Source organism: Echinococcus granulosus (genome assembly GCF_000524195.1).
Source record: "Echinococcus granulosus chromosome Unknown EG_S00033, whole genome shotgun sequence".
Lineage (NCBI taxonomy): Eukaryota > Metazoa > Platyhelminthes > Cestoda > Cyclophyllidea > Taeniidae > Echinococcus > Echinococcus granulosus.
In genome coordinates this window covers 330058-342998 of record NW_020170413.1, presented here as the reverse complement: position 1 = coordinate 342998, position 12941 = coordinate 330058, and the positions used below count along the sequence as shown (strand labels likewise).

At 40.4% G+C, this 12941-nt stretch overlaps 1 protein-coding gene across 1 annotated transcript; it reads left to right on the top strand. All coding sequences in view use genetic code 11, as the record gives it.

The window, feature by feature from the left end:
* Positions 1 to 7003: 7003 nt before the first annotated feature.
* Positions 7004 to 12572, top strand: EGR_04925 (Septin-7; the record flags this gene model as incomplete). Its single annotated transcript, XM_024494174.1, has 5 exons — positions 7004 to 7018; positions 7431 to 7532; positions 9269 to 9463; positions 9997 to 10164; positions 12303 to 12572. The coding sequence occupies 5 exons, from the start codon at positions 7004 to 7006 to the stop codon at positions 12570 to 12572; spliced, it is 750 nt and encodes a 249-aa protein (XP_024351411.1).
* Positions 12573 to 12941: the final 369 nt, after the last annotated feature.

The window sequence follows — 12941 nt, the reverse complement described above, 5'->3', positions numbered from 1 at the left end:
ATCCTACCTGGCCTTAGAATGGGACGGGGAGGTGTATGACCCTGTCCATTCTTCTGGGACTATTTATTTAGTTGGCAATTATCACTTTTCTGGGGCTTTGATAAGGCAGTTGGCAATTAAACATGAGGTAGAAGTGGATTGGACTAGAGCCAGGTTTTTTTCCTCTCACGGAGACAGGAAACCCTGTATGGGTTTAGCTTTAAAACGTGTGCAAATGGTGGTTATTTCAACCGATAAAGTTATGTAAATGGACTTTTTGCATTATAGGAGCATATTTGTTTACTTTGTTAATAACTATCAGTTTATTCCGACGAGTTTATGAAGGTAGATATTTCTATCCAGTGCAGTAGATTGCCAACAAGTACACAAGTAGATTTCACTTTCCCGTAGCTGATAAATTATCAGCCTATTGATCGTCACAATTATTTATGACTCAGCTAATTGAATGTGACAACTCGTGATGACAGTTGTCATTAGCTAGGGCCAAGAGGTTTATATCAACTAGATGCCGCTCTACTGGATGAAAGCTGCACAAAAATGTGGTCCGATTTGACCCAGTTTGTTGTGATTAAAAGTTGATTGTGGACGTGTAGTCTGTGTGATAAAAATAATTGATGTTTCCTACAAAAAAACTGTCAAACACGGATTCTTAAATTGGCTTGCTAAATGCGATTTTTTGTCGGGATGTAATATTATGAACATTAGGGTTACTTGTTGAGTATTTATGTGGAAGCAAGTCTGCATACTTCTCGTTTTTTTGTTTTAAAAATTTGATGTCTAAATTGGCATTTTTAATTTGGAGCAATTTTGTGTGAAATTGTTAAGTACTGGCCTACATTTATTTTTTATACTATCATAGTGTTGCCGAAAGCCGAATTTCGTAAAAAATTAACGGGCGAATTGCCAGTTTAAAGTACCCCCTTCGAAAGCATTTTTGTTCGAATGATTTGTGAAATTCTTTCCACTTTCTTTGATTTACTTAAAACCGATTTGGCGTTTGGCATATGTGTCGAATTAATTGTGTTTTCACTTTCCTTGGCCGAATGCACCTATATTTGGGCAAATAACGTCATATTGTGATGACATTTGATTACATTACCTTTCTCCCGCGGACCCAATTCATGAGCCTTTTTTCAGTGCTTGTAATCTTATGAAAATATTTTCCAAATAATTTCGAAGTAAACATCTCTGGAAAGTTTAGTAGTAAAGTGCGCAAATGGTTTCCCCCATCTGGCGCCTGCGAAAATGGTAAACGTAGTGGCGGAGCCGATTTACTTAGATATGAGGAAATACCTCATCTTGGTGTTGGACTTACTCAGCACAGACAGCTTCTTCCAACTCTTGAACTGGATTACTGAGTGCATTATTCCTTCGTCCACAACATTACAAGAATTTTGAATTTTGTTAATTGATGCAGACGGCATGACACCGCAAGGGTAAGCTTTGTGGAAAATTACCTAACACCTCAAATCGGAGACGCGTTTTTTGGACGTGATTTTGTAAAAGTGATGCAATCTTATTTAATGTAACCAATTTCAAAACGACGTGGTAAAAATCAACTAAACAAAGCCAAAAATACCGAAAAATGTTCTGTAAAGTCTGAAGAATAAAAAAAGCCCACACTCAAAAAGCCTTTCTTTATGTATGCAAGAAGGTGAGGGAGGGAGGAAAATTAGTTGCACCTACGCCAACTGGAAATGCCGTGGGAGTTGAGGATTCGAGTCTCACGTGCAAATGTCATGAGGTGATAGACGACAGGCAGTAAGCTGCATAGCTTGTTAATAACTTGTTCTCCGCTTCAATCACGTACCGTTCACCGTAGCCTGTTTTGTTCATCTACCGATGGGCTGTTTGACTTGTGATGAGGAATTACCTTACTGTTGCCAAGTTTGCTGAACAGACAAGTGTATCTTGTTTGCTGACAATCGTGCACTTGCTGAAGACCGAATAACTAGGGCTTACACCTAGTCCATAAGATACTATGGTGGGAATGAATTACCCTATGTTATTGTTCATGATCTCATTCCTACTCAAAGCTGACCTTTGAAACGATTCCATGTTGCACTTTTATATATCTCATCTTTCTCCTCTCCACTTCTCTGGAATCACTGCAGGTGATAGTCACGCTTTGACGATTGGTCGACCTCAAGCCAGATGGAGCGGACATGTGAGAAATGAAAGTAAGGTAGGGAATGAAGTGGCTAGATCCAAGTTGTTTGATCTCAGAGGCAAAAAATTGTTTTTAAGATCCACCATTATGTCACATAAAGATAAATACGTGGTAGATTTTAGAAGCGGATCACGACTATGACCGAGATTTATTTTGCTTTCTCCCTGATACTTCAGTTCTAGACCTTGCTAAATAAACGCGTCACCTATGCGTGACAAGTGAGTTCAGGCGGATCGGGAGGTGCCACATAAAATGTGGAGCTGACATTGAAGGTATTAGAATCTGCTACATAAAACAGAGACTGCTTGAAATAGCGATTATTTCCCCTCAGAATTTTGTACTCTTATTTTACTAGTCATTATTCATTATCCTTTAGATGAATGTTCTTGCTTCATAGACAATTGTTTCCTGTCAACTCATCTCTGTCAAAGTCATCGCTACCTGCTGGGGAATAACTGCAAATTCTATAATTTGCTTTTTTTTCAGAAAATATAAATGTGATAGTGTATTTCGTATTATGAACACTAAAAAACTACTTAGAAATAATTTCTGAAAACATGCGAGCGTCAGCTTCTGGTTATTTCCCCAAATCCATGGAGTCATCGATGGGGTATAATGAAAGCCTTATGAAATTTTATCTTCTAGTAGAATAAATGTCATGATTTCCAATCAGTCAGGACACTTTTGAAGGTGATCGACGCTTCTGTGCAGAACCCCTACCATCGGTAATGTACATTGTTTCCTCGCATCTCCCTTGGAAGTGTCAGAAACCCATCTATTATTGATCGTTATTGCGGAAAAGCCCTAACAATGGGTCAGTAATCTGCATTTTTTCTTTCTTTAAGCAATAATGGGCAACTCCTATTCACCATTCACTAGATGTCAAACTATTTCTACCTGACTATCATGCATAAGTGGTTTCGATTACCAGGATGAAGTGTTTCAGTTTTCCTTTTGTTGTCTTTTTATGGGGACAGAATTAAGGAACGAGTCGATTTTTCTCCGACATTAACCATGTTAATCTCTCCACATCTAGGCCTTCCTAATGAATTAGAAGCATACCCTTATTACTGAAATAAATAACTTGCGGAATGGAGATGACCTTCTCATTTGGTTCGGACAATTTCTGACATTAAGTAACTCCTCATTTATGATTGGTTTTCCGTGACGAAAACCAAGAAAAATTTGACATGAAAAGCCGGCAGAAATCACTTTTTCGCCCAGTCAGCAACTCCAACTGAATCTTTCCATCTTCAAACGTCCTTGTGTGTGCGTGTGTGTGGGAAAGGGGACCATGGCCAACAGCACGCATGATTGTGGAAGCACCCTATTCTGGCTGAGGTCAGTATTTGTGTTCCCCCCTCAAGAAAGCATGCGTTAATAATGCAGCGGCTGCCATCATCTTCAGACAATAGGGAAACTTCGTAGCTCATTGCAACAAGAGTGGATCTAAGAACCACAAATTGGAGGCAGACATTAGGGTCAATCCATTGTTTACTTCTTTTTTTCAGGAGCAGTTTGATTTAATTTTAGGATGCACTTTTTTCCAAAACCCAAGAATCAAGTGGTCAAGCTGCTATCTTTGTAGGATCTGGAATTTGTACAAAAAATGGTCTTCGCTACTACATTTAATGATCCATCTTGCAGTTGACAAATGGACCTTTTGGTTATAAAAGTGCTTAATGTTGATGCTATAGGATGAATTTAGGCAGAAAATTTTGACCATGGCTATAACAAACATCCAGTGACCTAGATTTATTCATTGTTTCGCCTTTTTGCATTAAGAGCTCCCATTTCCTATCTTTCTTAGTTGTCTACGTTCCAGTAAGTCGAAGTAAACGCCGTTAAATGCTTATGCAAGGCAGGAAATAGTTGTGGCGATTGGTCCTCCCCCAGGCTTTAGAAGGCATTACAATGCAGCGCCGGGACGCTGTGGTAAATACATTTTAGCGCACATAACATTGCATGTTTGATAAATCATTTTTAATTTCATTCGAATTTTGCATAAATTTTTGGAGGCCCAAAAAGTGCGCATCTGTGGGATTCAGTCAAAGTGATGGGAGTCTGCGAAGCAAAACAAAACTACTTCCTGTGTCCCTAGTAAAAACTCATGTAAACAGTTGATTTAAGGTTGGCTGGAAGATTTAATGTATGTAAATCTGCTACTTCGCTAATTAAGGTGGGTTTTGATTGCACGGATGTTACGTGATAAATCCGTTTAGAGACGTTATTTTGCCTTTTGTTATGTATCGTGAAGAATAAATATGTGTCTTAGTCTGTCGGCACGATATAATTGCGCTCTCTTCTGTTTCCTCTTTGGTCGATGTAAGTCGGACTTGTCTGCTTTACAAATCAAGTATACTTTTGTCTAAAAGTTGCAGATTTTGTAGAAGTTATTATAGCACTACTTAAAGACGTGGTTTTAGAACTTACCGCCTGATTTGGGTGGCGAATAACGGGTTGAAATCTGTTACGTTTAGGAGCATCTTTTATTTCCGATCTTTGCAAATCTTGTATGTTTAATTGAACAAACAAATTTAACATCAACTCGTCACTAATTTAGGTTACTTAGTAATGCTTATTGTAACTCGAATGATAAAACAATGCAATCACAATTACACTACGTGAAAGGGGAGAGGCGTTGTGAAGGCTACTTCAAGGCTCCTCACCCCAATACCATGCGTTGACACTTGGTGATGAGACATCAGTTTACCCACCGATTTTCTTGCGTGTGTTGTAAGAATGCATCTTGCCTTACTGATCAGCTTATGATGCTGAGGCACTTCCCGATACTATTCGTTCATAAAATGAGCGGGAATATCATCAGCTGTCTTCAAAGGATCTACTCACTATCCATCACACCGTTTCAAGGCAGCACATCATCTCAGGCGACCATGCTTTGGGTGTGTGCGTATGTATGTTTGGCTGTCGACCCTATTTCTTACTAATGAACTCTTGTCAAAGACCAAAAAAATAGGGGTTGGTGCTCGATAATTACTCGAAGGCATATAAGAAGGCAAACTGCTCCTTAAGAAACAGCAATTACTGGTCAGTTAGTTCACCCCACCAAACTGTGGAACCATGGAATGGTTGGTCTTGACATCTGAAATACATGCACGGTTCCAAGTTGCCCCAAGCAATTATGCATTCAATTGGCTGTGTGTTTTTCATGTCTCCCTGTGTGTTTCCCCGGGCTGCATTTCATTCTTGAATTGCAAATTAACTTTTTAAAGTTTGCAACCGCACACTCCTAGGCTGTGCCCAATTGGGTGGTTGAGAAAGAAAACACTACTATAGTACTTTGTTATGGAAAGAAATGGTTTTTGCTGGCTTAACCTGATACTGAAAAATATCCACAGCGGGTGCATCTTTTGCACAAACAATCCTACCATCGCCTGGGCATTTAATAGCCTTATCAATCAATCGTTTTAATGCTTGGTGTCTATTTCCCTCAGTTTGTATAAATTCAGTTCATTCAAACGTTTTGGCATGCCTCCAAACGAGGTTAATTTATTTTTCATCCAAGCTTTTGAACATCAAAGCCCTCAGATGAGTGTTTGTTAGTGTCAGTCATTTGCCAGTGGTTTGCTGCCACGGTAGGTAGAGTTTCGGATAAAATTTTGGCCCTCAAATGGAAAGTCACAAGGTCCCCTTACCAAACCATAAAAGTGCCTTTCTATGCATACATTCGAGAAGAATAGCTCAACTTTGAAGGTTTTTGGCTATTTTAACTTCCCGTAGGACATTTTATCCGAACTTTCAAAAGAAAAAGGTGTTTTTTTTCCAAAGCCCGAACCCAAGATGTGAATCTCTGGGGTGTGATTTTAAAGGGCAACTCTTCAATTGGTAATTAATTTCATTGAACACTCCTTTTTAATCCTGCACCTCATCATTATTAAACCCAGCATGTAGTGCAAACTGTTATTCTAATGCTCTTCCTTTTTACAAAATGAGACTCTTGCGTTCAAACTTTATTCTTAATTCAACTGCGACTTATTTTAAAGAAGTGGAAAACCAAAAAAATTCGTTTAATTTATTGCTTTTGGATAAACAATCGAAATATATAATTCCCAGTTGCAACAGGTTCAGCGTTTATACCTTCACATCCTTGGAACGAGTGGATTGGTTAAAAGAGGACATTTTTTGATTGGATGAGTATTGTGAAAGTGCACAGAGAATCAGGCCTCTACGGGTTTGAGGTTTGTTTCCTCCTCAGGGGCCAATGGCATTTCCTCAGTCGCCAGTCTCGTACATACTGACCACCTCTTACCTTAAACAACCAATTTAAAGGAGGAAGACGGTTGTTTTATTACTATCAGAATATTTGATGCTAAATGACAACTGACAGAAAGAGTGCTGATTAGAAAAAGTGGTAAATCGTATTTTGGTGCAAAGAGGTGTGCGTATGGATAAATTCACTTATCACGCTAGGTCATATTGAATTAGTGGCAAAAGACCCACATCGTCCCAATCTTCTGCGGTTAAAATGTGGAAGCAAACAAGTGAAACCCATCCTGGAATTCAAAAAATACTAAGAAGATTCTCCTTAATGCATAAACAGAAAAAATAAATCTAACCTTTGACTATTTCGAAATATTTATGGATATCCAAAATGATAATTTTTCTTATTGGTTTATTTAAAGCTAGGATTATCTGATTGGATAATTCTGGCTTCACGAGTTTTTTGACGCTGTATTCACTTTATTGGGTCATTTCTAATTTACTTGTTCAGCAAAAATAATCAGGACAATGTTTTGTTGCAGTCTGTTGCCAATGGCTGGTAACATGTAACTCATACTCTCCGCAAAGAATTTACCAATTTGATCTTCGGTGATGATTCGTCTAAAGGTTCGTCACATTCGAGGAAACCCTCTCCTCTTACTTTGAATGGTCAGTTGCCGAGATTGACATGTCACTGATTTTGTTCTTGCGGAAATTTTTTCGACATCAGTGATGAGGCATTGTGCCTGCATCTGCAGCCACTGGAAAAGTCGTAAAAGCTAAGGAACAGGGTTCCACTCCAATGCTATAGATTAACAGTATATGATAACATACTCTATAGACCATCAGTTTGTTCTTCAATTCACCAACTGTTTCCTAATTCTGGTTTATCAACAAAATCATCTGCTCACTTGTTTGTCGGTTTTGCAGCAAAAAAAACATTCCTCTTCCATTTTGAGTAGTATGTTCCTGTAGACATGGCAACGACTACTGATTACTTCGTGACTGGATCGCACATAGTTCCGCGTCTTTGTTGTAGGTGAGGTGTCGAGTGTACCCCTGGGGAACAGTGGAGACGGACAGCTTGGAGCACAATGATTTTCAGGCGCTCAAGACCCTCTTGATGCGGCATTTTATGCAGGTGGTTTATTCCCCTTTACCTGCCTTTAAATCATGCATCTACTAAACACCATAATTATTAAAAGATATTTAAGAGGTGATCAAATATTTTATGCTTACAAGCTTAATGTTGTATTACAATCTGATGGAAAGTGAGAGAAGTAGGTCAGATTTAGCACCAAGATGTAGTCTTTTAGCGTATTAAATGAGCTCTCTGTCTTCACACTTTAAGTTTTGTTTGGCGGAATTAGCGCTGCCTTGCCATTAAAAGAGTTATTAACAAGTCACAGCTTTATTCCATCTAACTTGGACCTTAGTGATGTAAGCTGCATCTCTCGAAGGCAGATGGATTGCTCTTCGGAAGAAGCAATTCATTTAGCAGCATAGTAACCGGGAAAATTGTGATAAAAGTCAACGAAATTGGTTTCACATGCCATGCATTAACGGATGAAAAAAAACCCTTGACGAGAGTCAGCGTATCAACATCTTTCGCGGTGCTGTTGCAATAATCGTCAAACGATCTGCTCACTACACGTCGCACACTTCCAATACACGCATAACTATTCACCCAAGGGATCACTGGTCTATGCAACCGGAAGATGTGCATGAAAAAAACTTCTTTGGAAGCAGCAGGTACTAGTCACTCAGTTAAGAGAAAGTCCCATTCTTGGTCCTGTAAGGCAATGCAAGACCTCGTAGCACAAAAAGTACGCGCACGAAAACCGAATAACACACTTCAGGATGAGAGTGACAAGTTGGTTCATTATCGTCCTCCTTCTCCTGTGATATTTCTCCAGGTTAGGAAATGAAGGTGAAATGGGAACGGATGAGTTTAGGGTCGAGGCTTCTGGGGACAAAAGGTTTGACAAAAGTGTAATTCACAGCTATCTTTTGCCCCGCTAGGAAGGAATTAGAAGAAAATAGCTTCGTATATTTTTTTTAAACGTGAGGACATTCGGTTATACTGCACCCTCCCAAGGGATAGCGCCCTCACAAAAACGACTGTAACAAATAAATGGGATAGAAATTGCAAAATGTGCTACTCTGGAAGAAGTTTTCGTCGGAAACAGTGAGAAGAAATGTGGAGTAGGACCTTTAACCTGTAACAACGGAGTGTGCCATGCGGAAACAAGTGTCCGTTACGCTGACAGTTCTTGCTGCATAAAAGAGTTGCCAACCCTAATCGAAGGTAAATGCCAAACCTCCCGGCTGAATCGCTCCATAGGCGCAAAAAAGTGTTGTGTTGTCACACTTCCGGCATTTGTGAGAAGAAAGCGGACACGTAACCCGAGAGCCCAAATATCTTTGTCGTCTGGTGTGGGACTATAAGAACCTCACAAATGGAGTCGACTGTGTGGGTTGAAAAGCTTGAATGGTGTCATTACTAGTGTAACAGAAGCGAAGCCCTTCAAACATCCAACTACTGCAGACACAGCCACAAGGAATAGGGGAGGTACCCTGAAAATGGCTAAGGGAAACAAAAAAAACGCGAGAATGGATTTTGCAGGACGACCAAGTGATGGTATCGGGCCTGGCTTTGCTCCTATTTCCGTTAGTATTGTACTCAGAAAAGTGTGGGACATTGGTGTCTAGGCAAGTTTTAAAAGCGCACTATTGTTTAAACATCAATATCTGTTGAAGTTAGCTTCTTTTTCTTGCTTAAATTTAAGAGTGCACTCTTGCTAAATTGCACGACAGGATTTGCTTTCTTGGTTTTTAAATGATAATTCATACCCTGGCTACCCTCCCTGCATGCAGGATCTAATTGACGTGACCTACACAAAGCACTATGCCAACTACCGGACGAACCGTCTGACAGACACCATAGAGGCGGCTCACTTCAATCTGCAGGATGGACGTGAGCCTCTTAGCCAACTGGACGCTGAGCGAAAAACACATCAGATTAAGCTGGACAAGTTGGTGGAGGAGATGAATCAGGTTTACGTGGAGAAGGTGTGTGACTTTTCTTACCCAATGTTGACTTTTACCTTCAACGTCAAAATATCGGCATGCTTAGAAGAATTCACTTCTTTGCCTCCTCTTTAACTCAACTTGCTCCCTGAACAGGTCGTCGAGGAGACAAATATCCTCACTTCCATCTTCAAAGACCTGATCATGTCCGTCATTTGTTGCTGAATTGCCAAGCTTCCCTTGGATTTTTTATGGAGTTATTAATTTTGTTTACCATGTATAATTTTAACTCTCTTATTACCGCAATCCAACCTAAGGAGGAAAGCCAAACTCCTAGTGTCAAACGCGTGTCACGATCGCAGGGTAAATGCATGTCTTAACTAGCTCTTCCACTTTGTCCAACATCAGTTGAACAGTCTACGGATGTCTACTGATTTTGCTTTAAGTAGCTACTTAGTGCCACGTAAAGCAGGTACGATCATCAAGCTCAACCAAAGGAAAAGTTGTTACAATTCTCGCTCGTTAACACAATACTTGACTCGCAGTATTCAAGTGCCTTGTCTGCCCTCCTTCAGGTCCGGGAACGCGAGAAGCGGCTGAAGGACAGTGAACACGAGATGGCAGAACGTGTGCAACAGATGCAACAACAGTTGGAATCGGAGGCGGAGAATATTGCCACCGCGCGCCAGGCATTCAATGATCAACGTGTCACCTGGGAAATGGAAAATAGGGACTATGCTGACGTGAGTCTACTCAAATCGTTGTTAAGTGGAATTCGATGGTTTGCTGATTCAATTTCAGGATCCCGGAGTAATCTGTTGGGATGTGTTTTTGAATTCCAGGTATTGTATGGCAATCTGCAATACATCCCCTCTCGTTCACATGTGAGTATTCGGGGCTCTACTGAAATGATTTGAGTAGCACTCCAATTACAGCGGTGAATTTTCCACAGACGACAATTTTTAGTGATAAATAGTTTTTTTCCTGACGTAAAGTAGATTTTGTTGCGGTGTTTCAGTCACATCACCCACTAATGTAAACAAGGTTTGGTTTGTTGCAAGATTTTGTGGTTTTCCTGCATGCTCCAGAGTTAAAAGACAGATTTCTTTTAGAAGAAATCACTACTTGGGCATTCCCCATTTAATGTAAGTTTATTATTGTACGGATTTCATCATCTAGTGGTGATTTCGGTTGATTTTGTGGTTGGCAATTAACTGGTAGATTCTGATGCACCCAGTTTTAACATGGTTTTCAGTGGCGCAGTGTAGCATGTGAAACATGTGTATTTTTTCTTCGCTGAACAAAGCATGTTTGAAAGATATTGGTTCTAACATGCCTAAGTTTTTCTTGAGTAGTAGACAAGATCCATTTTTAATATCTAACAAAGCAAAACATCTGCATTTCTTTGGTACGCTCTTGTTGGGTACACGGATTGCTAACCGCTCCTTAATCGTGCTATTGAGCAGTGGTGTGGGAGCTTCGCTTATCTTAGTTTCCAACACTACTGAAATGACCAAACAAGCGCTAGATTCCTCCACTGCTTCGGCAGGAAAAGATAGGGAATTTTTTCTGTGGCCTTCAAAATCACCCCAACCCGGTAGTTAGTAATCCGTCGAGCACTAATGTATTGTGCAAATTTGTCGAATTCAATTATCGAGTAAGCTTTCAATTGGTGAGTTACTCTCCCTGCAACCTCTTTCAGATCTGGTGCCTAGGTCATCTTCTAGGTGCTGGCAATTTGGTATCCTGATTTCGTATCTAGTCACAAAAAAGGAGAGCAGAATATTTTGATTTTTTTTCCTACCGGTCTCTCTTAAGTAATACAAATTCACTACAACCTTAATTTTGCTTTCTCGTTTGTGATTTACTGCGCATGGATGACATTTGAATTAAGTGACATCCAATTACTCAGGATATGATCGGGCAATTGAAGAATTGCTTGGATGTCCCAGCTATTGTAATTGTTTATTAAGAGAAACAAGATCAAGAGTTTGTCCCATTGTTGCCCTCATAACTACCAGTTAATACCAAATATTTCATAATTGGTGGATACTGTAGGCTACGCAGTTTTTAAAGCTGTATTTGTGCAGCAGCTAAGTTTCCTAAGCCCATTTTGAATGACAGCATTTTTATGCTATTGACAAGGAATCAAATGAACATCTTCCCTTTTTCTTACCGCCTATATCGTTATTTTGTAGCCAGAACGTCAAAGAAGGGGGTTAATTACGTGGGAAGTCAGATAGATGGGTAAAAATTGAGGTGGTAGATGGGTAGGTAGATTGGTTAATGAAGCCTCGAATGAACTGAGATAGAGCGGCACACAGATAGGTAGACAAGTAAAGAGAGAGAAAAGCAGGTGCACGATTTGATGGAAAACTGGACGGGCAAGTTGGTAGATGGCCAGACGGCTATATTTTACAAATAGACTTATGCAGACAGAGTCAGGTAGATGGAATGATGACTGATAATAAAGCTCTAGTAATTAATTACATTTATTTAGGCTTGCAAATAGGAAAAAACTATTTTGCTCGATTGATCACGCAGACAATCGCATACAGAAGGATAGGCCATTTGACAACTAAATGGGCGGATAGGTGGACAAACCGTCAGAGCAGTAGACAGGGAAAAACTGGCATGCAGAGGTGTGAATGGATAGCCATCCAACCAAATGGACTGGCAAAGAGATAAACAGATTCAAGCAAAAACACGGGAAGGTGGATCTACGGGCGGACAAGTGGATACACAGATAGATGGAGACCGACATTCAAACCGACGCTAGAAGGTGCATTCAGTTGAGCGACTAGACGATTTTTAGCCTCTTGCCTCTGCTAGCTATTACCTTCCCCTATTAACATTATCAAAGTTGCTGCGTTCACTTTAGCCCAATTTCCCGATCAGCACTGTCACCACTACGTGTACATGGTCAGCCGGTCTGTTGGTCTCATCATGGCGGAAGTTGCGTTCATGCTCCCGATCGCGTAAAATGCATTGGACGAGGCAGCATTCACAGAGAGCCTCCTCTGCTCCTGGTAGGGAATCGGCTCCCACCTCTCCCGGTGCTACGTCATTCACCACAACAGATGGTGGCTACCATGTCGCCCTCCACTGTGCAGCACTTTTGGGTGCACCGTTAGCCCAGATGGAGGGATAGAGGAGGCATGGACGTAGGCTAAAGTCTGCTCTGTTCTCTTCCACCCAATGTTGCCGAGTTTACGGGGTTGCTTTTGGTTTATTATTGTTCTCCTCCTGACCTTGCATTTTTCCATCATCCTCCGTTCTACTTTGTTCTCCTTCCTCTAATATAGTTTGTGTTTTTTTTCGCTCTCGCTATGGAGTCTATTTGCAAGTTGAAATGGATAGCATTCCCTGAGAAATGTGAACCGAGTTGTCTAGTTTTTCTTCTCTTTAATCATAGAAGTCGCGTTTATTTAGAGCTTAGATATTTCTCCGGCTGTAATACTTTCTACATGATAACAGTGTGCAATCTCGAGTACTTTGGTGGCGCTTTTTTCACCATTTG